Genomic DNA, 25,143 nt, shown 5'->3' with positions numbered 1-25,143 from the left:
TGATCACGATCCAGCCAGACGCAGCCAGGTCTGTCGCGCCAGAGACGGGCAAACCGCACGAGCTCTGAAGGACTCCTGAAGGAGAGGCTGGAAGACGAGCTTGGAACGAAGAAAATACATAAGATTTGCAAAAGTAGACACGGAGAAGCAAGTCATATCGACGGGATACGCAAGGGAGACACGATTAGACCAAGAAGAAGACAAGAAGAGCAGAAAGAAAAGCGGAATAAAGACAACAAGATCAAGTGGAAAGAAACAAGTAACCCATTCAATTCGAACTCCTCACTCCTCAGCTAAGGTGTTAACCGACCCTTTCCTCTTGCCCAACCCTTTCTTCTTCCCGAAGTTACTGAAGATACTCGACCTCTTCCCTCCTCCTCCTCCTGTTCCATTCGGCGTCACTGATCTATCTTCGTCTCCCATCGAGGAGGATCCATTCGTGTTCGTTGAAGCTCGAAGCGATCCATTCTCTTTCCCTGAACCCGTAACGACCATCGAAGTCGACGACAGAAGTGATTTCGTAGGAGAAGGAGAACGTTGAGGAGGTTGTTGTTGTTGGTGAGAGAGAACGGAAACTGAACTTGCTCGACGAACTCCTCCTCCTCCTCCGACTACTCCTTCCGAAGTACCGTTGAGAGATGCACCGGAGATTGAACCGAGTCGTGGTCGATCTGCGAAAGAGTCACGGGTAGAGGAAGAAAGCATGAGACCGTTTGCGACGGGCGATTGCATCGATTCTCGAGGGAAATCGAGCGAGTTCTCGGTGGGAGAAGGAGCGAAATCGTGGAAAGTTGCTGGAGTCCAGGTACTCGAGGGGAGACGAGAAAGCTCTTCCGAGAACGATCTTTCGAAAACTGTGAGACGACAACCGCTCGAGAGTCAGCGAAGCCAGAGAACTCTCGACAGTCTCGAAACTCACAGCGTTCGAGAGTTTCATGGAAAGGTTGAATCTCTCGTGGACAGATCGAGGCGTGAAGTTTGAGACAACGAGCGAGAGTGACGACCTGGACACGTGAAATGAGACCCGAGCGAGAGAAGCAATTTGAGTGATCTGAGACACGGAACCATCGAGGGGTAGGATCAGGGACTCACGAATTCATCTATTGCGGTTTCGAGCTGTCGAATGATTGGAGTCTGCCAGTTTGGTAGAGTCGAAACGAAAGCGGGATCGAGGAAAATTTGACGGTAATGAGGTACTCCTCGATCTGCTGGTGGGTCGACGAGGTCGTTCAAAGCCATCGATAGGGTGTTACTGTGAAGTACTGGAACAGTTAACTGTGCGTCAAGGAACAGCTGGACGACGGCAGACCCTCACCTGTCGATACTGCGAGGATCGGATTCATTCTCGCTCAAGGCAGTGTAGCGTTGTTCGAGATCTACGAGTTCACTCTTCTTTGCTTCGACGTCTTGAAAAGCGTTCTCGACGGGACTGATTTCGATCAATCGAATCTCGACGATTTCTGAACGTCGAAGAATCGTCGGGAACGATTCCTCGCAGATCAAGACCTGGCAGCGAGTCCAGTTTCAGCACAATGGTCAAGACGAGATAGTGAGAGGACTGACCGTCTTCTCAGTCCAGAGTGACGCAGGATCTTTCGAACTCGAATTGTTCGTGAGCGGCGAAGTGAACGAGAAAGTGTTGATCTCGTTCTCCTGGTAATAGCTCTTCACGTATTGAGGAATGTTCAAGTTTGCAAAGACTGGAGAAGCTCGATCGAGCTCGGGAACGATTGCGGTGATTTGCAAGTAACGAATTTCTCCGTATCGAATCTCGTCGCTCGGTATCGAGTTGTCGTTGAGGAATTGAGCGCTGCTCAAACAGTGGGCTCATCATCAGTGCGGCTCGCAAGATACAGATCAAGAGTGGACCTACTTGGAGTGCTTGTTCAACATTCGATCGATGAACTCTCCGACGCTTTCGAGAGGTTGACCGCGATAGACGAATTGTTTTCCAGCGACAGAGCTCGGCCATTGTCCGTAGAATGCGACTCGGAAGTATTTGCTGTAATCACCGCACGTTAGAACGAACGACGAATGGTCTGGACGAGAGAGTTGAAACGTACCCAAACTGTCGGGTCGAGCCAGCGATACCGGTATAGAGATCGGACTGAAGGTTAAGAAGTTCCGCGAGTCGAGAGTAGTTGAACGCGTTCGCCTCGTACTCGTGTTGCAATTCCTTCGAAAGAGCGATCGCGCTTTCCCAAGCTTTCCCTCTGCCCAGGTGATCGAGGATCCTCATGTACAGCGTCCTATCGTGTCGGAGCTAGGGTCAGCATGAATAGGTGGAGAGCGTCAGATAGACTCACTCTTTGCGAGCAAATTCAGTTTGTCGAGGCAGATCGAGGTCGGGCACGGCTTCGACTGATTTCGAAAGGTCCCATTCGTGGAGGTCAGCGTGAAGTTTGAGCGTCAATCCGGCTTCCGTTTCGTTTCCGAGCGCGATGTGGTCTGTTGTTCCGAATATGAGTGATCGAGCTCATTTCGCTGCGGGTGAAGAGCTTACAAGTGACGAGTCGATTGACGTAGCGAATGTAGATCTCGCTTCGACCAATCTCGCGAATGAACTTCCAGGCGAGGCCGGGTTTAGCATGAGAGCAAAGAGAAAAGAGAGAGGGAATTTCCAGCTTACCGACATGAGTTTCAGCGTCGAGATGATTCGATCCTCTTGGTACTGCAGGGCGAGAACAAGTCGAGTCAGTTGTTGATTCCCCGGAAAGAGACGACGGCAGTCTCACCTCTTCTCCTTCAGGCAAACTTCGGACGTCGAGAAGCAAATCGAGGAACGAATTGATGGAATCGAGGAAGTTGTCGACTTGCTTTCGGAGGTCGTCCTCCATCTCGCTCGATTCGAACAGCTGTCTCAGTTGATCGACGAACCCGGATCGAGACAACTCGTCTCCCTTTGCATCGACACCGAAGAGTCGGTCGAAACGATCTATGACCTCCTTTTCGATGACGGCGAATTGAGGTGGACTGTTGAGGTGATACTGTGAGAGACAACAGAGCATCAATGATCTGACACATTCTAGAAGACATCATCTGGCTCACCTCGCCGAGAATCATCGAGTAGAGGATTTCGACGGCAGTCTTTCGAAGCTCGTCATGTCGAGACATGCATAGCGTGAGAACGTCGTCGAGGAACGTTGGTATAAAGTGTACTTGATATCCTCCGTATCTCAGAGGTCTTCGTTCCTGAGGACTCGCGATCGCGCTCCATAACCGCGTAAGAACTTTCGATCCCTCCGCTCGAATGTCTCCCGTCAACCTCCAAACAGCTCGTCTAACACAAGGTAGAGTCGTCAGCAAGCGTGCAGCAGAAAGAGAGAGCTGTAGATTACCTCTTCTGTGGTGAAAAGTCTTCGATGAGTAGATGCGGAGTCGCGAGGAGTTTGAAGAGAAGCGAAAAGTAATCCCTCCAGAGTGCCGTGTTGAACGAGTAAGATGACGATTGGCGAGGAAGGAAATCTTGTTCGAGGATATCGGCGATGATGTCGACGACTTTCATGGTCGCACGGTGAGCGAGCGAGGTCATGTTGAGCCATTCTGAAGGGAACGCTTCCTCCTCAACAATCGATTGCGCCACTCTGAACATCTGACCGAGTTGCCGAGCGAATGTATCGGTCCCTTCGATTTCCATCATTGATTCGAGCCAGTTGACGAAGATCTTCCGAGGGGAAAGTTCGACGAGGGCGACGAAAACAGCTCCGATTTCTCCCACTCCAGCTTGAAGAGTCGGCCATGTTTCGACAGAATCGGCGACTGTCGTATCTTCTGCTTGAGAGCGGGCGAAGGCGGGAGAGTACGAGAGGAGCGAGAGGGGGTAAGATGAGGGGAAGACGACAGGGTTGAGCGAAGGGACTGAAGCTCGAGATCTTTGACGTTCTACCGAGTCGAGATTCGCGACGTTTTGTAGTTCCCGATACGATTCGAATAGTCGAGGTAAGAGTCCGAGGAGGTATTCGAGGTTGTCGTGTTCTTGCGCGAGGAGCGTTCGAGATGTCTTGACGGTTGGATCGATGAGAGCTTCTTGCAGTCTGTCGAGCAACGAGGCGGCGACACCTACCGAGAGTCGGATCCCTTCGATCCAGCTCACTCGAGCGTTGTCTCTTGTCGTTTGAGGGTCGTTCGGTTTACAGAGGACATGTTCTTCGAATTTACCGAGTGACGGCTTGATCCATCGAACGAGGTTTGGAACGAGGAGGGATCGACTCGTATCTGATGTGAGAGGTGGACTCGAGACGAGTTGGTTCAGGAGAAGCAATCGCCAGATAACCATTTTCCCTTTTGCGTTTCCAATCGAGTCGACAAACGAAATGACTTCTTCCGTGAGTTCCTCGGGCTTGAAGAACGTTGCTAGACTCGGTAAGATGCTCGAAAAGTGTTGAACGGCGAGAGTCTGAGTGCCGATGATCGAAGAGGGAGTGGTTGTTCTCATGAGAGACTTCAGCGAAGCGAGAATCGACAAGATTTCGTCTTCGAACGAACTGGCTGAATCCCCTCCTCCTCCTCCTTCCTGCTGAAGCTCGTGAGATCGTACGACAAATTTGAACAACCACTTCCAAACCTTGATGCTCGAACGAAGTAAAGGCGCAGTCTCGATATCTCCCGGTCGACGGAGAAGTCGTTCGAGCGATTGGAGTAGGTACGAGCCCGCGTTCGACTCAGTGAAATGGTCCGAGATGTAGAGTTTGAGGACTGGTTCAAAGTTCGTGAACCTTCGATCCGAGACGAAACCGAGAATTGCGACGATCGATTGGAAGACGAGTTCGTTGAGGTTGGTATCTGACGATAGTAAGCCGAAGAGAGCGTCGAAGATGTCCCTACGGGAGTAGTGGTGCGTCAGTAAGCAGTGAGTGGCGTGTAGGAAGGGCTACTCACGGAAGGAATTTGCAGATTTCGACTTCCGAACAGAATCTGCCAGACGAGGTTGATTAGACAACGAACATGCTCCGAGATTGCAATAGAGACTCACGCCAGCTTTGAGAGGGTCTCTTGGGCGAGGTCGTGATCTTGAAGGAGGTCAGTCTTCCATCGAAGGAGTTTGATGAGAGTTTCGTTCTGGGTATGATAAGTCGAGACGAGGAAGCTTCGAATCGTAAAGGTATCTTGTAGGGGTACTAGGGTATGAGTTACTGCTGGAGGTAAATTTGGGAGAGGTCGATCGGCTTCACGGGTCGATGCGCCTCGAAGATAAAAAGAGGGAACTGAAACGCTTCGATCCCATCGATACAAAACGAGGTTGTGAGAGCCATCGAGTTGCGCCTTGTCGCGATGAGCGAACAGAGGGAAGTAAGCAAAGGCGAAAGGGTGCGACGTCGAGGTCGAGGCGGAAGCTGAAGAAGGGCCGATCGAGCGATTTCGAAACGAGAAGTAGAGGTGACAATCTTCGGGCGTTTCGAGCGGGATCTCGACTTTGACGAGTTCTCCCCATGCTATTCGCCACTGAATCTGTCAGGACTAGCACGAAGGAGAGTAATTAGGCGAGACGTACTAGGGTTGTTCTTTGCGCGGAAAACGGTCGAAGTGAATCGACTAATGTTCGGTTCTCCAGATCCTCGAGACAGTACTCCTTCGAAAGGTCTACCATCTCGATGCCGTAGCTCTACCGAGATCTCGACGCTCTTCGCGTTCGCGTTTGCTGAAGCCGTGAGAGACGCGAGACTTCGAGTCGTGCTCGTCGCTCCTCCTCCTCCTGATCCCGCCACGTTAAAGCTTGAGAATTCGCCAGACCACAATTTGATGAAGATCTCGTTCCTTCGAACGTCAGGGAAGACGACGTCGGGGAAACCGAGTCGATTCGTCAAAGTAACGTTCGAGAGAGTTTGAGCGAGTTCCGAATCTTCTCCTTGAAGAATTCTGACTCCGATGATGAGATGATCCAATCGATGATCCTTTTCGAATTCTCGAGTTCGGCTTGCGATGATGTCCTCGTGAAGGGTCGAAAAGGACGCCTCGTTCGACGGGGTGAAAATTGGCATTCGTTGTTGGACCACGGCGTCGCCTTGTTTCCGATTGAACTGACTGATTTCGAGTACCGCACAGCCGAATGGACGTCGACAACTCAGTCTTCCTGTCAGATCGGTCGTAAGCATCTCTTGAGAGTGGTTTCCGATTCGTTCAACCTCGTTTCCCCCGTTGAGCGAGATCGCCGATGAGTTGTCGGGAATCGAGGCGCTTTCGGATCGAGGACCGGGAGACGAAGCCATGAACGTGCTACGATGAGTAGTCGGGGGAGTTTGAGCCGAGCTCGTTCTCGTAAAGGTTCCGTTCTTGACGATTCGACAGACGAGGTAGAGTTGGTCTTGAACGTCGTGTTGACTGAGATCTCTGAAGAGAGTACTCATACGAGAGAGCGCTTCAGGTCGAACTGGAACTCCGTTGTGGTCGAGAACTAGGCAGAAATCTTCCGTGATGTACCTCGAGTCGGACTGGTTGAAAAGCGAGAAGTAGAGTTCGATGGATTCTCCCGTCGAGGCGAGAGTCGTCGCGGCGAGTCCTCGGAAATCGACAAAGACTTGGTGGAATCGATTGGTTGAGGAAGAAGAAGGAGTCGAGGGCGAGAAGGGAGATGGTAGATGAGTAGAAGTCGGTTCTGAAGCGATACGAGGTCGATTGAGAGGTGGAGAGGGCATTCCGTAGGCGAGAGATACTTGAGTTGCGTCTGTCCATCGCAAGCCAAATCAGTTAGCGAAGGACGCACTGAGAAAGACGCTGCGACCTACAGAGTCTCACGATCGACGACCAGCTCGATTGTTCCGCCATACTTTCCAAGTCGGCATCAATGAGCGTTCCAATCGAAGGATGTCGAACGATAATTTCGAGTCCTTGCTCAACATTCCCTCGAGCGAGACATTCAACCAACTCCTTCTTCAATTCCCCTTCTTCCCCTGCGTCAAGCTTCCTCGAGATCAAGCGTCTCCTCCCCGAATGCAGTGTGTCGAACCGCCGTTTGATCGAGGAGAATCGAGAGTAGTCGCGGTGAGAGAGGTGACTGTTGAGGAGACTCGCCCATTCGCGAAGTGCACACGCAATCTCGTCGATGAGAGGTTCCCTCGCTCCGTGACTCGTCTCGTCACCGCATTGAAGGTTTGGCAGAGGGGGAGTCGGTCGAGTTTCGACAATTTCGGTAGAAGGGGGTTTCAGAGAAGAAGTCGACAGTTTCGAATGTTGATTGAGTGAAGTGATCGAACCTATCGATGCGCGATTCGAGGACTTTGAAGGAGAGCCGTAAGGAACGATGTTGATTTTGATTTTCTGAGCGTTGGTCTGAATAGCTCCGTCTCCTCCTCCTTCTCCTTCTCCATCGTCCTCTTCCTCTTCCTCCTCCTCGTGCAATGGTTCCATTCTCCCATTCGAAGCAGTTTTCGAAGGTCCTCGAGATCTAGGTCGTTTCGAATCTCGCTCCGTCGCTTTCTCTGTCTGATTTGCAATTTCCGCTATCCGTCCATCGTTCTCCTTCAACTGTTCCCGAATATGCACGTGAGAAGCTGGGAAGACTCCGAACGAGACTTGAGGTTCTTGAGGAAGGGCAGCGTCTTGAGGAGTAGTGTCGGTTCGAGAGAGAATTCGAGGATTGAAAGAAGTCGAAACGACGTAACCTCGATACCAGTTCTGATCTTCGGATGTAGTCGAATTGTGTCGTATTCTCGGTCTGAACACTTCGACTACGTAGACTTCATCACCGACTTCGAGAGGGACCTGGTCGGGAGAACAAGGGAAAGTCAGTGAACTTCGAGCTCGAATGAATGCCTTGACGCGCTTCCAGCTCCATCACAGAGCTCAGTAGTGAGCTCTCAGCTCCTTCACATAGCTTCCTACAGCTCTGAGACGAGTTGATCGACTTGACCCCCTCTCATCTCCCCTTTGAGCGTTCAGACAACGACTCACCTGATGAGCGTGTACCAGCTCGTCCTCTTCCTCTTCTACTCCATTTTGCTGTCCACCCAATGTCCTCTTGTACGTGAGAGGAGCGAAGGACGCTTTTGCTAATCCAAACTCGATCTTCCCACAGGGAGACCAGCTCCCTTTCGTGACCTTGACGACCACCATTCACTAAACTCTTGACTCGAAGCGTGATTGTTGAGAGTGGGTTGAGTTGGCGACTTCGATTGAATGATTGAGGTTGTGGATCGAAACACTCGGGTCGCGACTCGTCTCTTTCGTTTCGCTGCGTTCAGGTTGCATTTTATGCGAACTGATCTCTCATTTTCGTCGACGGCAGTAGATTTGGGAACGAAAGAAAACGTGAGATAATGCATTGATGAACGAAGAACAAGGATGGAAGGAAGAGAAGGGAACATGCAAAGTGAAACAAGGGAGAGAGATAGAGGGATTCTCGAGGGGGTACAGGATGAAGCGAATCGCTAGAACAGTATGGAAAAGTGTAGACAAGATGCTAGAGGCGGAGAAAGAACGAAAAGAACCGGGTCATGCGAGAAACGAAAATACGAGATGCTTGCTAAAGAGAGTCCAATAAGATTAAGGTGTCGTTAGAGAAAGGATATATAAGTGTAAAGGGTAACATGGGGGGTCGATTAGCGACCGATAGATTCCGTCCAGACGGGTTCGCGCGATCGAGGGTCGACAGGTTTCATTCTTTCTCCTCCGTTGACGAGGTGGTGCCAGTACAGGACATCGCCTGATTTCAGTAAAGTGACGACTGGAGCAGGAGGAGAGGATTGTCGTTGAGTAGGGGAAGGGGGAGGGAACGGAGCGAGTCGAGATTCGATCAGGTCTTTTTCGACGTCGTAGATCGAGACTCTACGACGAGGTGCGACAGGAGTCGGAACGGGAGAGGGTTCTCGAGGGCGAACAGGAGCAACGGCGGGAGTAATGACTGGGTTGTGAACTCCTCGTTCTCCCGGGTAGTAGGTCCGTTCTTTCGACGAAACTTCGTTATGGTGGAAAACGAATCGATGGTGGTTCGCTGATCTCTGGTGTTTCTGTACCGATTCCTGTGGACGAGGGAGAGGCGCTTTAGTCACGGTCAAGGATCCGCTGAGCTGATAAGGTGAACTCACGGTACATTTGTTGCAGGGAGCGACGATGTGATCTGAAAAAGCGATCAAGTCAGTCTCGAAGCCTATAATTCAGAAGGTGAAGCTGACTCACATCCAACGACTCGACCACATCCATGACAGGCGATCGAAGAAGTGAGACAATCGCAAGTCCGTTCGACGTGCTCTTCTTCCATAGCTTCATCTGGCCACGAAGTTTCGGCGTTGCACGGTGGTGCATCCGTCGAGAACAACACGATGTGAGGTTTCAAGAGTAGGACTGCCTGTAAGATCAGCGAATTCGTCAGTTCTCTTTCTTCGCGACGTCTTCCCGAGCTCAAGCTTCACTCACCCTCATTCCCCGATCTGTTAAAAACGTATCGCATGTCGAACAGTTGAGAACGTAAACTCGATGCACTGGTGTTTGAGGGGCAGGTTGTCTTGGAGGAGTAACCGTGTATTCTGAAGACGAAGGAGGATAAAATTGAGGGCCCCGTTGCTGCTGCTGCTGCTGATGATGATGGGTGGACCGTTGCGGAACATCTAGGTGATGTCGACTTGATCGGGACTGAGAGACGAAATCTTGATGCGCAGGAGGAGTTGAATTTGCGGAAGAAGAAGAAAGATTCCAAGACGTCGACATCGTCGGATCCATAGGGTAACGTCTCGACGACGACGGCTCACGTATCCGGGGATCGAAGGCAGCTCCCATAGGTGAAATCGAGGGCGAAGGAGGAAGTCGAGGGTCGCGCATGATTGAATGAGGAAGAGAGAGAGAGAGAGGGAGAGGGGGAGGGAAAGTCGTTCGAGGTGGTCGAGTGGAGGTAGAGGCTTTGTAGTCTGGGGAGGAGGTTTGACGAGGAAGAAGGGTTTGGCCGAGAATGGGAGACAGGAGAACGGAGGAAGAGGAGAAAGAGGAAAGGCCTTCAAGTGGTTCGCGCTCGAGTCGCTAGTTGGTCTGTAAGAGGGAGCGTGGGTGTAAAGGGGTGCGAGGTTCGGGTCCACGTTAGCGAAGTTCGTGAGGGTGGAGAGAGAGAAAAGGATCAAAACGATTCCTTCCGAGAAAGAAGTGGAATTCGCGCTGTGGTCGCCGAGTGCTCACTTTGGCTCGCATCATTACGACGCAGGATGTTGCTCCGTGCCTTGCAGGCACGCGAAACAGGCAAATTTCTAATGGGAGGCGATGAAAGAGTTCGAAAAAGGAAAGTTCGAGCTCGATGATCCTCGCAAAAGAGAGCACTCTCTGAGTTTCTCTAATCCTCGTTTCTCAGTCTACCGAGTCTGTCTGTTTGCGAGGAAGGGGCAGCAATCGAGTGACCATAGGACTGAACGGCGCAAACTAGAGTCGCAGAATACAGAGTGATCCCGGTCACAATCCAAAGCACAAAAGCGAAACTTTGTGCTTTTCAAAATTTCGACCTCCGCTCTGAATCCTCGCGAGTCGCGTGGGAGTCGTTTTTCGATCGCGATCCACCTTGTGACAAATTGGCTTCATTTTGCTAGCGTCGAACAAAGTTTGCTGGATCTGCGACGTCCGTTTTTTTTCGGCAATGGGAAAAAGGCCGACAAGAGTTGAGGGAGTTTCGAGCTCCGTCCGCTTCTCTTCGCTCCCCTTGTTCCGTTGTGGATTCTCGCAGTGGGAATACCGGGCAAGATGTGGTGGATCCTGCGATCCCCATCGACAATAGCCTTCAACGACCGGTTATGAGACGAGCGTAGTCGTTCGCAAGCGAATTGCGCTACTGTATGATCAGCACTAGTAGCGTCGACGAGGAGACTCTAGCGTGGAGAATCTGATTACAGTACCCTTCCTTTGACTTCCTCGCGAGTCAACGATTTGTAATGGGAAGAACAAAGTCAAGAGAACCAAGTCGCGAAAAATCTGGACGAGGACCAACTTCAAGCGTCAAGCGTTCATGTTCAAGCGCTTTCTTTACGAAGCGAAACCCTTGAGGACTACCTACCGTACGGCTTTGAAGTTTGAGGAGACGGCGACCTTTTTTGTCCCGTCAAACTGGCGCAGGGAGTTTACTCAATCCGGACTGCAGACAGAGTCACGCAGCAAAACCGAACCCCTTCGTTCGTAGATTGTCCGATGTCCGGTTTCAGTTGGTTCGATTGAGTCGATTCGCTATGAATCGCTATTGTTGCATTGCTCGGCAGTAGTTGAGTTCTTTTTCGAATTGAGAACCGAGCGGACGACGGGAACCTTCGCACGAAACTTTTTTGCTTCGTCCTCAACAGAGTGGAGTCTTTTGAGTTGAACCGTTTTCGAAATTCTATTCATGTTCTACCTCGTCTCTTCGATCGAAGGGCTCTACTGTACTGAGTTACATACCTTCAATGGCGGCCCCTTCTCCCTCCCTTTCGAGAGCCCATTTCACTCCCTCCTGCGAAAGCGAGAGCCACGAAGAAGAAAGAGTCACGCGATCAGCTAGAGCATAGAAGAAGAGAGCGAAAGGGAGAAGAGCAAGACGTACCCAAACATCCTCTTTCAAAACGGTTGGCACGTGAGTCGCTTCCTCTTTTTTTGTCCCTCTGAATACTCCCGTCTTCAATAAGATACTCTCCCAGCCGAAAGCATTCGCTCCTACTCATTCGACGTCATCAGAGGTTGTTGCGCGAGAGGGAAGCCTCACGGAAGACGCACCTGCGATATCCGACAGAGGGTTGTCTCCAATCATGTACACTCTCCCTTGATAGTCAGAGTCGCTCAGCTGCCTTGTAGAGTGAAGATTGATCGGGGTGCCGTTCTGTGCGTTCTCGATTTGAGACAAGAGAAGTGAAGAAGCGTATTCATAAGTCGCTCGAGTGGGTTTACCTCCCGTTGTTCTGTCAATATGAGCGAAAAGAGTCAGTAGATCGTGGTTCTTTCTGATGACTGTGAGAGCTTACCGTTGGAGTTCGTGACCCGTCGTGAATTTGTAAACTGCCGCCATCGATTCTTGTAGCGCTCCCTGCCCGAACCGAGCTTGTGGGAACTCGTTACCCCATAGCAAGTCTTGTTGACGCCGGTCGATTGGGTCAGTACGAGACGCTCCGCACCTACGAGAAAAATGTCGAGACTAACGAACCAGGTTGAGAAAAGTGAACCGGCAATTGGTTCTCAGCTTTCCACGCCTCGACATCTTTCTCGTCTTTGAGCGTTCCAAACACTCCGTCTTTGGCCCTGACGAGGTCCAAGACGAGCTGGACGTCTCGACCCCAATCTCGAGAATCGTGGAAAATCAAAACGGCTGCGAAGGGAATCGTGGAGAAGTCGACATCCTACCGACAAGTAGTGGATTGTCAGTATTTCACGATATAAGGGAGAAGTCTAGAGAGAGGCTTACTCGGGAGTAAGCTAGCTCTTCTTCCGTCAATTTGTGGTACGGCCAAACCGAAGGTCTCCATCTCATTACGTCCGCCGGAGTATAAGCATGTTTGAAGCCGTATCTATAGGTCGTGATGTAACGTACGTAGTCAGTCTCAGCCAGGGAGAAGCGCTAAAGAACGAGTCAAACTCACGCTTCTGCGATTTGTCGACAATTATCTCCGATGCCTCCGACTACCAGAATCGGTTTGTCGGCGTATTTGGGTACCATTGATCGGAAGATAGTGTGGGATTGAACGATCTGGTGTTCTCCGATCTGAACGAGCGAAAAAGTCGGTTTTCTCGTTCTCGAACGAATTTCGCTTAACTTACGGGTATTTGTAGTTCACGGGTGAGCCTCTGCGACCTCGCCAGTTCCATGGAGCCTCCACCGTTCGTGCAGAGCACTGTGGTCCAGCGTTTCCTGAGGTGATTCTCTCCGTTTAGGACCCTGAGGGCCTTCAATGCCGCTGGAAGAACGTGGGAGCCTTGTTTCAACACGCCGTCCTGTCCCAAACGTCCAGTCATGTGGCACAGGATCAGCTCGACTCGACGAGAGGTGCTATAGCTAGTTTGTCGACGAAAGAAGAAAGCGCACGATATCGAATACAAACGCGGGACCGCCTGACGAAGCTGCGTGCACCAGAGGGTATGGCTAAGGTCAGCTTGACCTTGCCAAGAGAGGAGGGAATTACGGTGTGAGGAAGAAGAGAACTAACTTGACAACAATCGACGGACACTGGTCTCTCGCCGTAGGGACCGATTCAGCCTTGCGATTGACCGAGAACTGAGCAGAAACATCTCTGAATTGTTGAACCGAGAGTGACGGTGGAGGAGGAGAGAAGAGTCTCGCCAAGGACGCCAACGAGCGGAAGTGAGCGAACACTGAACCACCTTCACCTCGCCTCGATTTCGGTACGAACGACCACGCACAACCAGACGGATATGAAACTCAAGAGCGAGATACTACAGTCGGGTAAGGCATCCATACGCCGAAATTGACGGAAAAACGAATTCCAGATCAAATCCGATTCAAACGACCGCCTCAACGTGAAACGGAAACGATAACACGAAGCAGACAGCTCGAGTCTAGCTGAACAAGTCCCTCGAGCTCTCCTTCACGAACGACCTTAACGAGCGACAGGATAGAGACGATGGGGAGTCGGAGAAACGTATCAGAATCGGAACGGCCAGGGGAAGCTCGAAGGGCAACGATATCAAGTACACGATGCAATTCCAACACCTAGTGGTTCACACAGAGAAAGCCAAGCGAAAGTAGGTACGAGAGAACGAGAAGTGGGAACGAGATAGGAGCACGGGAGCGAGGGGAAGACGTGAGACTCGCAGCTTCAGAGGAAGAGGATGAGGCGATCGGGAACGAGACGAGACGACAATCGAGAGAGCGAGAACGGAGAAGGACGAACGGGAAGGAAAGATTATGGGAATTTCTCGAAACGTTCGAACACCGCCGACGACACCACAACAGGGAAGGAACGGACGCAGACCACTCCAACGATCTCCCACCTCGTCGACGGTAAACGGCCCGTAGCTCTCGATCTCTCGAAGGAACGTCGAACGAGGTCGTCGTTTCGACCCGGCAAACTTTCCATACCTTCTCTCTCGCCACGATACTCAACGACAACGTCACCGGCCCATCGACCTACGCGGGCGTCTCTCCTACTCCCTCCCCTCGCATCGACGAGATTCGATAAACGACGAAACCTCGATTGTATTCGCACGAAACGCGAGGAAAGAACCTGAACACCAGTCTCAATTCAGCTCGAAGAGAGGATGTCAGAGGATACAGACCAGACGCGACACGATGAGCAGAGTGTTGAGAGGAGAAACGAGATTTCGGGGAAAGAACCTTTCGCAGTGAATTCGAGGTAATTTGGAACGCAGTCGGTAGGAAGTTAAGGAATTTACTCAAGAGGATCCCTCCGAAAACGGTTCGATTGAATTTCAACACGAGTCACACGAAGGTCGGTTCCCACTCGGAAAGAAAGTGAAGAATCGGATTCTCGACGATACGAAATGACTCGAACCTCCCGTTAAACCGATTCGACGACCTCTCGCATTAAACTATCCCGGTATCAACATCGAGTATCCCGACGCTGGAGCTCGAACTGAACTCGAGGAGAAGAGGGAAACGACAAGGCGAGCAAGACGGCACTTTTACTCTTCCGTTTCGACAATCGAATGTACGAAAGAAGCGATCTTTGGACAAAGAACGACGAATACGATCATCACGAAGAAGAACCGAGGGTCACGGGAAGGATTAGAATCGACAGGGAAGAATCCGTCGACGTTGTAGCGAGATCAAACTTTTCGACGAGTCACGATATTTACGGAAGATTCTTCATTTTCAACGAGGAAACAATGAAAGACTAGTCTCGTACAGTATACATGCTTCACGTCTCAACGGAGGGAAAGTCAAGCTACCGAACCAAGCGCATTCGACCTCTGAATCTCTCCCGTATGAAGGAATCATCAGCATCTCCGACTCGATAGACGGTCTCCTACCTACCACGAAATCTCCAATTACGACGACTCGCGGAGTACTTGCAGGAAAACGAGATTCTTCGCAGGCATCGAAAGACGAAAGTATCTCTCTCCTATCTGCTCGCCATAGCGTATAGAGGTAGAACCGGCCAGGCGCACGTCTAACGAAGGAAGCGAAAGGTCCTCGTTGTCATCCTTGCAATTTCATGCTTTCTACTCGTTTTTAGCGGCGCTGTTCCCTTTCTCGAGAAGATTATTGATCAACCTACACAAGCAGCGTTTCAGCTTGCGAAAAGACGCGCACAGAAGCTCAACAGACGACGCACCTGACTTCGTAAGCAGCAGGTTCCGTCGAAGTTTTCAGAATGCCGTCCAATTCTTTGCTCGTGACCGATCCAACTATCTTGAGGAGTTCATCGAGAGCTTCTTCTTTGATCTTCTCTTGCTGGAAAATTTTCCGTGAGCTAGAGGGAATGAGTGCAGGGAGTTTTTGAAACTTACCATTTCGGGAGGCAACAAGGAGAAGGAATCGATGAGGTCTTGATCTTCCTCTTCAGCCTTCACTCCCGCACGTTTCTCTTCAGCGGTACCGACACCTCCTTCTTCTTCCTCCGAGATCCCAGCTTCCATCAACGAATTCAACCGACCCAATTCGCCTAACATACGCCTCGTGTTTCTTTCCCTCTCTCTCGTTAACATCCTCTCCCTCGCAGCATGTTGCAGCGCCTTCTTCCCCATCTTCACAACCTGGCCGCCAGCTTGCTGGTCCTTAAGCTCGAAGTCGAGTAAAGCGTTGTGAACCGCCTCAAAACTGTTCAGATCGGTCTTGGTCAGCTCCAATAATTCTCTCTTGCGGCGTGAACGAGATCGTACTGACGTATCGAGTGCAGGAAAAACCGTGCCAGATCGTCCCTTTCCCTCGGCTCTCGTCTTCTCGGGTGTTGCTCTCATGAACTCCTCGTGACTGTAAGGCAACTCCTTCGTCGTCGATTCCGCTCGCTCGTGGCTTCCGGATGCTTGACCTGCGGCTTGTCCATGTTCTGATACCTTCTGAAGCTCGCTGTCGAGCCTTGCAGGTGTGAGCAGGGGAGGTTGAGCGGCTGTTTCATCCGGAGAAGGCGTAGGAGTCGGGGTTCTGAGGTAGACCTTGGCTTTGATGAGTCGTTTAGTATGATCATACTGTCCTGACATTGTACACGCTCGTCTTAGCGTCGGCAGGTGAGTGGGAACAAAGCGAGGATCCCGCTGCCAAATCGCAAACTCCCTCTCTTTGTTCTCTCGCACAACTCGCATCATAGTCGACTTGAATCGTGCACACCGTCCAGTCGATCCGCCATGGCTGCGACATCATTCTCGTACGACACTGAGATCGTCCTCACATCAGAGATCCTCGAGATAATCAACCCATCCGGTTTCCCACCTCGCGAAGACTCATCAGCGTACCAGCAGCACGTCAGAGACATCGGAAACGAACTTCTGGCATCAATGAATCAGATTAACTTTACTCAATCCCGAAAGAAGCTCGAGCAATACTTGGAGAAATTCATGGGAATACCGTTCAGTAGGATGGAGTATATCACGGAGAAAGAGGAATGGCACAAATGGTGGTTCCAAATCGTTGATGAGAGAGGAGGGGATTTGATCCGCTACAGCGGCACAGACGACGAAGGAAACGAGATCACGGTCGACTGGCAGCAAGGTGAATTCGGCTTCGTCGCCTCTCTGATCCATGCCCCGGAGCTCACATACACTTATTGGTATTCTAGCTTATCACGATCATCCTCCTGCAGACTCGGTGCCAACATCAGCTTCCTCCATTCCCTCTTTGCCCGTTCAACCAGTCGCTCGACCACCAGGTCCCGAGATTTCTCACGCTTTCGGCGGTAATCGAAGAACTTCAACCTCCGACCGTATCCCCACGGAAGATGAATTAGATGACGACGAAGGAGAACCCGCTTTGCCCGAAGATGATGCGATCCGAGAAGAGCGATACTTCAACAGATTCCAGAGTTCTGCTCGAGGAGTCGGTAGTGCGAAGGAGTGGAACAAACCGTCATTCTCAAGGTCAGTGAAGCGTGTCTATCCCCCTCCTTCCATAGCACTGAAGCCAAACTCATCTCTAAACTTGCCATGTCAGTCTCAACGTCTACCGCCCTCCACCTTACAAAGATCTGAACAACCTCGAGGACATCAGCTCTGCGGTTCTCGAACGAGCCGTGAGCTATTCGAGACACGTCGGAAGATTACCCAAGAAGGAGGAGGACGAGACCGAAGAAGACAAGCGCTTCCGACGATTACTCTTCGATGTTCACAACGAGATCTGGACCCAAACCGATCACACTCTTCCAGCCGCCCGAGCTCTTTACAATCTTCCGTACGACCCTCGAGGCATCCTCAAGTTGCTCGGCACAACCTTCGACCGCCGAAAACTGCTCGACTCGCCCGCAATCTATGCGAAAGCGTTCATTCTACCCTTCGAATCGTGGAGGCAAGTCGCGAACTCCTCGTCGAATCGACTCACGAAGGCGTACACGGAGACCGCGCTCGCCGCCATCCTCGAAGACTGGTCCACCACTCCCTTTCCCATTCACTCTTCCGACAAAGCTCCCGCCGCTCCCCCCTCCTTCGCCGACCTCAAATCGTCCAAATCTCTCGCCGCCGAAGATACTTCCCCTCTCGTCGCCTCGTTCCACGGAGGATACACGGCGCGTGCGCCAAGAAGACGAGGCGAAGAAGATGCAACCTTCGCCTACCTTGCGAACAAACATTCGCGATCCCTCCACCTCGAGCTCGGGAGAACCGCCATCCTCACTCGCTTTGGTGATTCCGATCGATCACGTGTCTACAGGACCGTCACGAAATTCGCTCAAACGGAGGAGGAAGCTCTACAAGTCGATCGTTCGTGTCTCGTCATGATCCCTCTCGCGCCACTTCGATTGAGCGGATCACCTTCGGATCTGCGTTACTCGGACAGAGACGTGATCGAACCGGTCGAAGCTGCAGAGATGTACGCCGCTTCGCTCGGCGCAAATTCATTCAGCTCAAATATCGCTCCGCCTGGACCCAGCGGTTTGACGACTCTCGTTTCAATCGAAAACCTCGTTACCGACCAGAAACAACTTGCTCGGATCAAACGCCTCCCGTTCGAACTCGAACAACATCGAACTCCGATCCAGATCGTCGGCCTTCACTCCTCTCCCGCCTGTCGTTCTACCGCTGGTGACATCTTCCTCGTTCCGAAGAGTCGATTCCTCAACGGACTCGTTCGTCAAATGTTCGGAAACTCCTTCCCTCTCGTCTGGGATCGTCGTAAGCTCGAGGAGGAGGACGTCAAGAAAGGATTGACATTCATCTCGTCGGATCTTCACGATCAGCCGAAGAGGAGGGGCGTCAAGTACGAACACCCGCAGGAGACTTGCGAAGAGTACCTCTCGAAAACGGTCTTCCAACAAGACCTCGAAACGGTCAACGTTCTTCAATTCGTTCTCTTCAGCTTACCCGCCATCGACTTCTTCGCTGAAATCGCTCGAAAACAAAACGGAACGGAAAAGTCCGAATTCAGTCGATTCGTTCGTACCTCAGGAGCGGTCCTCACCTTCGGCAATAACGTCTGCATCATCGTCGCCGCTCTTCCCTGGCTCAATGCGTACAACTACAAGATCGAAGGGTCTCCCCATGCCCATCACTTCGCTACCTCGGTCATCGCTTCAATGGTACTGGCCTGGGACGTCGGAGTCAAGGTTTCCGAGAAGATCAACTCCGGGATGTTGAAAGAAGAGATTCTCTCGATATGCCGTCAAATTTTGCAGGACCAACACGCTGAAACCAACGGTTTCGCCAAGCTCCTTCGGTTTTCGTATTCGGCTTTCTCGGTGCGTATCTCTTCCTCCACGTCCCTTCATCTTCCGAACTCATCTATCGATCTTGCAGGTTCTGGCGCGTCCCCTCGTACAACCGCAAAGTTCGATCGAAGCCGTGAAAAGTGGACTCGTTAAGGAACAGCTTCGAATCGCTGAGGGCGATGACGCGTCATTCATTCGTCTTCTCGCTATCGGATACAACGGTCAGTCTCGCTTGTCCCCTCTTGAGCGAACCTGCAATGTTGCGTGATGTTCACCCTTCTTTCCTCCTTTTCAAAGGTGATACTTCTCTCGTCGACCACATTCATCGCTACCAAAATGATGTCCGAGCTCCTGCGATCGCTGTCTTCACGTCCTTGGGAGAAGCACTGAACGTAAGGGTCAATTGGGGTCGAATCGAATCGGAAATCTACCTGGTCTTGTTCAAAGCGTCTGAAGACGAAATCACCACCGTTCGGGTCATAGCTCTTGGAGGTCATCGAGGAGCGATTCCATCAGTACATCATCGGTTCGGTTTGCAAGCCTATCTTACACTCGGCCCCGATTTGCTCGCAGAGGTGGACTCGATCGGAAACCTGCAGTAAGCTTTCGGCTCGCCTTTTCGTAATCAGACGATGAAAACTCACACTGCCTGGGCGTCTCTGAAGGTGCTACTTCAACGTGAAAACTTCTACCCGGAGTCTTTACCTCGCTTCCGTGATTCATCCCGACCGTACGACCCAAGGCCACCTCCGAGTTGGTGTTGAAGCTCAACAGGCGCTTGTACCTCAAAGTGCTCGGAGATCAGAGAATGTGATGCTAACTCATCATCGTACGTTGTCTCTCGACCTCCTCGTCGCCGAAATTTTAGATGGGTTGACCGATTCTGTCGTCGCAGATCATGTTCTGGTTGCCGGCGCCGTTGCTATGGCCGTTCGTTCGTGGAGCTCTGTTCGACCCGGACGACCGCTTCCGAAGAACCTAGGCGACCGATGGGTCAAGGCAACGGCTGTTCGCATCTTGAACGAACTCAACGTTGGAGATTTACCGTACTTTACGATGGGAAAGGTGAGCTTTCTCCCCCTTCGTCTCGATAGGATGTAGAATCTGAACGGAGTTGCCGGATGTAGTTGCAAAACTGGTTCGGGAATTACAGTAACACGATTCAACTCAAATCCACCGTACAAACTCTCCTGGTGAGCAATCTTTTGCTTTCTCTTGCCTCAGTCTTTGAATCGACATAGCTTACGCATGCAAACAATGTTCATTCATGTAGGCAAGATCGACTCCAGCGGATGAAGCACGACGCGCGGCTGCGACGGAGCTGGACGATTTGGTCGCCCAAATTCTCGCCGTCAATCAAGAAGTTTATGCTGCTAGCCGTCTATCTCGTCGAATCGAAACTCTCGTCTCCGATCAGCTTCTCCTCGCTATCGGTCGTTATACTCTGTTCAAATCAAGAACCTCGATCGTTTCCGACCTCGACGCCGTCACGCAAGAGCTTGCTGGACTTGATGGACTAGGTGGAGGAGAACCCGTCAAGCTGGAGAGAGAATGCGAAATTGCCATAGGGGAAGAAGGAAGGGTAGAAGGGGAATAGCGAGGCCAGAAATGGAATTCGCCAACTTTGTCTGTTGATCGCTTGAGATCTCTTCCGTTGTTCAGTGACACTACCGTTGAGCAATCTGATTCGATCGTGTCTATACTCTCGCCTCGATCGTGCTGAGTCACCTGCATATGTCGCAAATGCTGAGAAAGGGTCAGAAGTTGCGGTAACCGTAGTTGCGAGTTTGCGAAAGAGGAAGGACAGGGAGAACAAGCGAGAAAGGTTACATGAACCGAACAAACATTATGAGCGAGGGACAATTGCGGCTATTTGAGAACGACAACGTAAATGAGACAGGATCTTGCGAAGGACAATTTTGCCGAGTACAGGAAAGTAGAGGGAAAAAAGACGGGAGAACAAGCACAGAGAATCTCGTCGTATCGTACAAGGCATGCGGCAGGCGAAGAGGTGTGAGAAGTGATGGTTCGGAATTACTGCCCCATCTTTTGGTCGAAGAGGGAAGCGGCAATCGCAGCGTCAAGTTCCGGCTGAAGGAATCAAGTACATTAGCACGAGGTCTTGAAGCACGAGATCTTGAATGCGGCCAGGAGGAAAAGCATAAGACTCACGTCAGCATATTCATCCGACATTTCCTCTTCTTCACCTCCGAACTCCAACTTGGCCATCTCCGCATCATTCTCTCTTACTTCTTCCTTCGATTCGGCAGCTTCTTCAATCGTGTCCAATCCTTCAACAAGCTTCTTCTTCTTCGAGGCGGTGCTCTCGTCGTCGTGTGAATCTTCATCCCGATCCCTCTTCTCCTTTCCTTTTCCCTTGACCTTTTCGTTGGCATCTGAGTTTGTCTCACTGTTCTTCAAGACGGGGCCGAGCGCGAGGGTGGTTTGACGAGGACGTTGTGGGGGACTCGCTTTCGAAGCGCCTTTCTTTGTTCCTTGGTTCGCTTTCTTTTTGTCATTCTTTTTCCCTTCGATCGCTGGATTCGCATCTTCTTCTTCGTCTTCACCGGCTTCGTCTCCGCCATCTCCGTGTTCCGCCTGACCGGAGCGATTTGTCGCAGGCTTCGCGGGAAGATTTGGTTGTACGTCGAGAGAGGCGGAGGGAACGTCTTTCTTCGTGTAAGGCGTGATCTTCGATTTGTAAGGGATCGCGTCCTTGATGAGCGCGCGAAGATCAGCCGAATTCGAAGCGGTGATCTTGTGGAGGACACTAAGTTCGGTATTCTTGATTTTGAATGACGTCGAAGTGAGTTCGCCGAAGGAGGAAGGAGTACTAGGATTGTGCACGAGAGTCGGCGAATAAGTACAAGGCATAGCTGCAAGAATCGAGGCGACGTGAGGCTTACGGAGAGTGAGTGCCGATTCCGACTACAGCTTCGAACACGGGCGGTTTCGAAGTGCGATCTTCGTGTTTGATCACAAACATCTACACACAGACAACAAGAACGTGAGGTGTGGTTCTCAGGTCGTCCAGAAGATCCCAGAAGAGAAACGTACGTTGGTGTGGTTGGGTCTTGCGGATTTCAATTCCGCATCGAAGACGAGGGGAGAGACTTCGCTAGAACCGAAGGACGCTCCAGATCGAACGAACTCGGATCGGGCATCGCTTGAGGGGAGTTTCGCGAGCGATTTCGTCCCTTTGGGTTCAAAATTCGAAGCCTGAATGCGAGAAAAGTACGACAGAGTCAGTTTCGACATTTGGGGTTGAGGTATCGAAAGTGACGGTTGAACACTCACCAAGCCGACGAACTTGGCAGTGGAAGTGGTACTGGTGATGACCTTGCCTCGTTGTCGCGGGTAAAGAATTTTGATATCTCCAGATTTGTAGACGGAACGCAACTCCTCAAGTTTCCCTTTCTCGCCATTGAGAGGATCGACACCGTGGACAGCGATCCAGAGGTCTTGTAGGAACTTTCTTGAGACCGGTTCACAATTCGAAGTCTTGAAAAACGAGAGAGGGTCAGCGATAATTTGCGAGAGTCGAAGATCAAAGCCTACGAGATATTCCATAGTAATGGTACCGGTAGACCCAAATTGGAGGTGTCGTAAGGCTCGTGCGAGACCAGGAAGTCCCTCATCTAATTGTCGAACAGCTTTCCCGAGGTTGTATTCTCCAGCGATAGAACTCAATAGTTGCCAATTTCTCGACTCGGTGAAGTTGAAGTATTTGAGGTCGTCGTAGAAAGATGCAACCGCTTCGTTCGATCCTACGAGGTGATTGAGAACAGTATAGAGTTTGATACTGAAATCGGTAAGGGTAGCGTTGTCTTGGAAGTCCTGGGGAGGGGTCTCGAGGCGTGGGAAGTCGATTACAAAGACGTGCTGTAGACATCTTATCACTGTCAGTAGAGTTCGTGCAGTTATCTAGAGTAGAACGACGCACATTCTCGGTCCTATCGTGCAACTTAGCGATCGAGGCGTTCGTTAGAAGCGCGAAACGAGCTCCAGCGAGTTGGCCGGTGCCTTCGTCCTTGTAAAGGTTCTGTTGAATGGAGACAGAGGGGACGAACCCCGTCAGTTATCTCGCCTTCAAATCGAACAGAGAGAAGAGAGAGGAGAAAGCTACGGACGAGAACGAAATTGGCATTGTAGTTCTGCTGATCTGAGAGAGCGGCGGGAGGTCGGATTGCAAAGAGAGATTTCGGTTTGTCGCCTGCTCGTTTGTAGTTTCCCTCGGGGCGAACGCTCTCATCTTGGTGGAGAAGAAGCATCGGTAAATACTGAATCGATTTGTCCTGTTCTTGAATACGGTATCTAATCGAATCGCCTTTCGCCAGGGACTTCACGTTGAACGACTTGTTGAAAGAATGAACCGTAGAGTACTGGGTAAGGGTCCAGGTTTGGTCGAGAAGAGGTGAAGAAAGGACGGTTGAGTGGAGGGAGGGTTGGTGTCCAACGATACGAAGGAGGTCGATAGCGCCTTTCCTCCCGGCGACCAGCTTCTCGTATTCCAAATCAACAGCTTTCCTTCCCTCTGCGGGATCCATTCCCTTCTGAGGTAAATAAATCGTGATGTTCGAATTCATTCGACCCGGAGTGCTTTTGAAGATTCCACCTTGTTCGAACCCGCGTGTGTCTTCGGCTTTGGTGTAGTCTGGTAAGTCGTTGCGGCTGCTCGGAGGTAAGATGAAGTCGGGGGCTTTCTTCTTCTTCGCCTTCGAAGTCGAAGCCGTTGCGTCGGCGGCGGGGGGGTTGCTCGCTGCTGCAGTGATCCGGGAGGAACTAGTCGCTTTTGGGGGCATGGTTTTGAGTCGATGTGAGTGGCATGAGTGGAGAAGAGATCGAGTTGAGTGACTTCAGACTTTCATCTCCCGATCGTCCTCTCTCATCAAACGACGTGTTCCGAGAGCTTCAATCGACTCTTTATTGTCAAGAAGATGTCTCCGAAAGACCTCCTGATCTCCCCGGCTTCTTTGCGCCACTTACGCTCTTTCGCCTCGACTCTTGCGCTACCGGACGACGAAAAAGCGAAATTGTACCTCGCAGGACGCCTTGCAAGTGAGTCAGATAGTTTAACGGCTTCAGGGAGCGTCACTGATCGCTCATAATGCAGTTCGACCCGAGAACGTTCCGATCTTCCTCTCTTCGAGTTCTGTCCTCACTCTCCCTCGTTCCGCTACCTCCCGTCGCACGGCCACCACCACTAGAGACAGAAAGAATCAGACAGTCGTCGAGGACCCTTTATCGCTCGAAGCTGCCCCGCATGATCGGGCTCCTCGTGGTAATCCTTTGAACCCACAAACCTGTCCTTCGGGATCTCACGCTTTCAAGCAGGATCCTGCAGCTACGACAGGGACGAACGATGCGACGACCTCGACATCGAGAATCGACAAACTCTCCCACACACAGCTCGGGAGCGAATACGATTTCGACGAAATTGACGAACCAATGCAAATCGAGGCCAGCGACTCGAAATACCTCAGCAAGGCAGAGATGAACGAGATCCCGTTCGACCACACACAAATCGCTCGTCGACTCGATGAACGACCAGAAAACCAGATTCCTTCTTCGTCGAATCGGTGCTCGATCAACATCGACGACTCTCTCCGACGCTACGAAAACTTTGCTTCGCTTCTCGAGTCCTTGCAACCTGCTTCTCATGCCATCAATCGTATAGTTGAACAAACCGAACCCACCCAAAACGACCCGAATGGACACAACAACGAGCTCGGCAACGACTTTGCGGCGCCTCGAACGAGTGCAAATTTCGATCTCTCCGGTAACACTAGCTCGATCACGGTAGCTAACCAAGTGAACAAGAAACGACCAGGCGAGTTAGGCGAGATGGATGAAAAGAGGAAGAAGTTTAAGGGGGCAGATGATTACAGTCGAGGTGTTATCGTCCCGAGCGAGAACCGTGTGACGAGGATCGATGAAGTCAAATATCACAGTGAGCTCACTCTCCCTATGACTGTCTTCTCTCCCTACGGAGGCAAGAATATGGCGTCATCTTTGCCATCTTTTGGACAGATATCTCATACAACCGCGGAGAATACATGCATGAGGCCTTTGCTCGCAAGATCGTGATGAAAGTCAAGGTGAGCCCCCTCTTTCTATCGAGTCGTATTGAGCGAGAGTCTGACCTTGCTTCGCAAAACCTGCAGGCGGATCTATCTCTCTCGGACCGTGTGATTGTCGACCGATTGAGGACTTGTGCATTGTCGAGCTTCCGCCATGATCCTTACAGCGAAGACAGTGCGTTCTCTCCTAACTACTCTCCTCCAAGGCAATAAGCATGACCTTTGTACAAGCGCAGCGGCCGAATGGTTGACCGAGAAGATCAAGTCGGCGCTCAGAGACCAGTGAAAGGAGAATGAAAAGAACCGAATTGGATTGTAGGGAAGCAGAGAAATGTCCTCGAATGACTGGCCGGTGCAATCGATCTGACAAA

General features: G+C 51.3%; 7 protein-coding genes across 7 annotated transcripts; 2 read left to right on the top strand and 5 right to left on the bottom strand.

The window, feature by feature from the left end:
- Window positions 1–282: 282 nt before the first annotated feature.
- Window positions 283–8,049, bottom strand: DCK1 (guanine nucleotide exchange factor DCK1; the record flags this gene model as incomplete). The annotated part of the gene is made up of 18 exons (XM_076629733.1): window positions 283–854; window positions 920–1,004; window positions 1,093–1,252; window positions 1,316–1,506; window positions 1,564–1,810; window positions 1,874–2,002; window positions 2,064–2,249; window positions 2,307–2,448; window positions 2,504–2,564; window positions 2,630–2,671; window positions 2,736–2,987; window positions 3,049–3,280; window positions 3,339–4,820; window positions 4,879–4,914; window positions 4,973–5,432; window positions 5,492–6,661; window positions 6,723–7,698; window positions 7,888–8,049. The coding sequence occupies 18 exons, from the start codon at window positions 8,047–8,049 to the stop codon at window positions 283–285; spliced, it is 6,585 nt and encodes a 2,194-aa protein (XP_076490360.1).
- Window positions 8,050–8,534: 485 nt separating this feature from the next.
- On the bottom strand, window positions 8,535–9,750 carry JCM6883_006711 (uncharacterized protein; the record flags this gene model as incomplete). Its single annotated transcript, XM_076629732.1, has 4 exons — window positions 8,535–8,954; window positions 9,021–9,052; window positions 9,112–9,280; window positions 9,349–9,750. The coding sequence occupies 4 exons, from the start codon at window positions 9,748–9,750 to the stop codon at window positions 8,535–8,537; spliced, it is 1,023 nt and encodes a 340-aa protein (XP_076490359.1).
- Window positions 9,751–11,326: 1,576 nt separating this feature from the next.
- On the bottom strand, window positions 11,327–12,876 carry JCM6883_006710 (uncharacterized protein; the record flags this gene model as incomplete). Its single annotated transcript, XM_076629731.1, has 8 exons — window positions 11,327–11,386; window positions 11,477–11,586; window positions 11,647–11,828; window positions 11,892–11,997; window positions 12,071–12,263; window positions 12,329–12,431; window positions 12,504–12,625; window positions 12,682–12,876. 8 exons carry the CDS (start codon window positions 12,874–12,876, stop codon window positions 11,327–11,329), a joined length of 1,071 nt encoding a protein of 356 aa, XP_076490358.1.
- A 2,187-nt stretch (window positions 12,877–15,063) lies between these two features.
- JCM6883_006709 (uncharacterized protein) lies at window positions 15,064–16,041 on the bottom strand (the record flags this gene model as incomplete). The annotated part of the gene is made up of 4 exons (XM_076629730.1): window positions 15,064–15,115; window positions 15,177–15,295; window positions 15,352–15,661; window positions 15,728–16,041. The coding sequence occupies 4 exons, from the start codon at window positions 16,039–16,041 to the stop codon at window positions 15,064–15,066; spliced, it is 795 nt and encodes a 264-aa protein (XP_076490357.1).
- A 144-nt stretch (window positions 16,042–16,185) lies between these two features.
- JCM6883_006708 (uncharacterized protein) lies at window positions 16,186–20,289 on the top strand (the record flags this gene model as incomplete). The annotated part of the gene is made up of 8 exons (XM_076629729.1): window positions 16,186–16,549; window positions 16,617–16,914; window positions 16,988–18,722; window positions 18,781–18,913; window positions 18,990–19,290; window positions 19,358–19,757; window positions 19,820–19,885; window positions 19,966–20,289. The coding sequence occupies 8 exons, from the start codon at window positions 16,186–16,188 to the stop codon at window positions 20,287–20,289; spliced, it is 3,621 nt and encodes a 1,206-aa protein (XP_076490356.1).
- Window positions 20,290–20,726: 437 nt separating this feature from the next.
- On the bottom strand, window positions 20,727–23,494 carry JCM6883_006707 (uncharacterized protein; the record flags this gene model as incomplete). Its single annotated transcript, XM_076629728.1, has 7 exons — window positions 20,727–20,783; window positions 20,865–21,525; window positions 21,599–21,678; window positions 21,750–21,911; window positions 21,990–22,574; window positions 22,636–22,734; window positions 22,823–23,494. The coding sequence occupies 7 exons, from the start codon at window positions 23,492–23,494 to the stop codon at window positions 20,727–20,729; spliced, it is 2,316 nt and encodes a 771-aa protein (XP_076490355.1).
- A 135-nt stretch (window positions 23,495–23,629) lies between these two features.
- JCM6883_006706 (uncharacterized protein) lies at window positions 23,630–24,985 on the top strand (the record flags this gene model as incomplete). The annotated part of the gene is made up of 4 exons (XM_076629727.1): window positions 23,630–23,750; window positions 23,806–24,642; window positions 24,723–24,790; window positions 24,857–24,985. The coding sequence occupies 4 exons, from the start codon at window positions 23,630–23,632 to the stop codon at window positions 24,983–24,985; spliced, it is 1,155 nt and encodes a 384-aa protein (XP_076490354.1).
- Between the last annotated feature and the right edge of the window lie 158 nt (window positions 24,986–25,143).

Source organism: Sporobolomyces salmoneus (assembly GCF_050403485.1).
Source record: "Sporobolomyces salmoneus JCM6883 DNA, S_salmoneus_JCM6883_v1_ctg6, whole genome shotgun sequence".
In the NCBI taxonomy this organism is placed as follows: domain Eukaryota; kingdom Fungi; phylum Basidiomycota; class Microbotryomycetes; order Sporidiobolales; family Sporidiobolaceae; genus Sporobolomyces; species Sporobolomyces salmoneus.
Note: the sequence above shows the minus strand (reverse complement) of the source record. Positions and strands in the feature narration are given on the sequence as shown.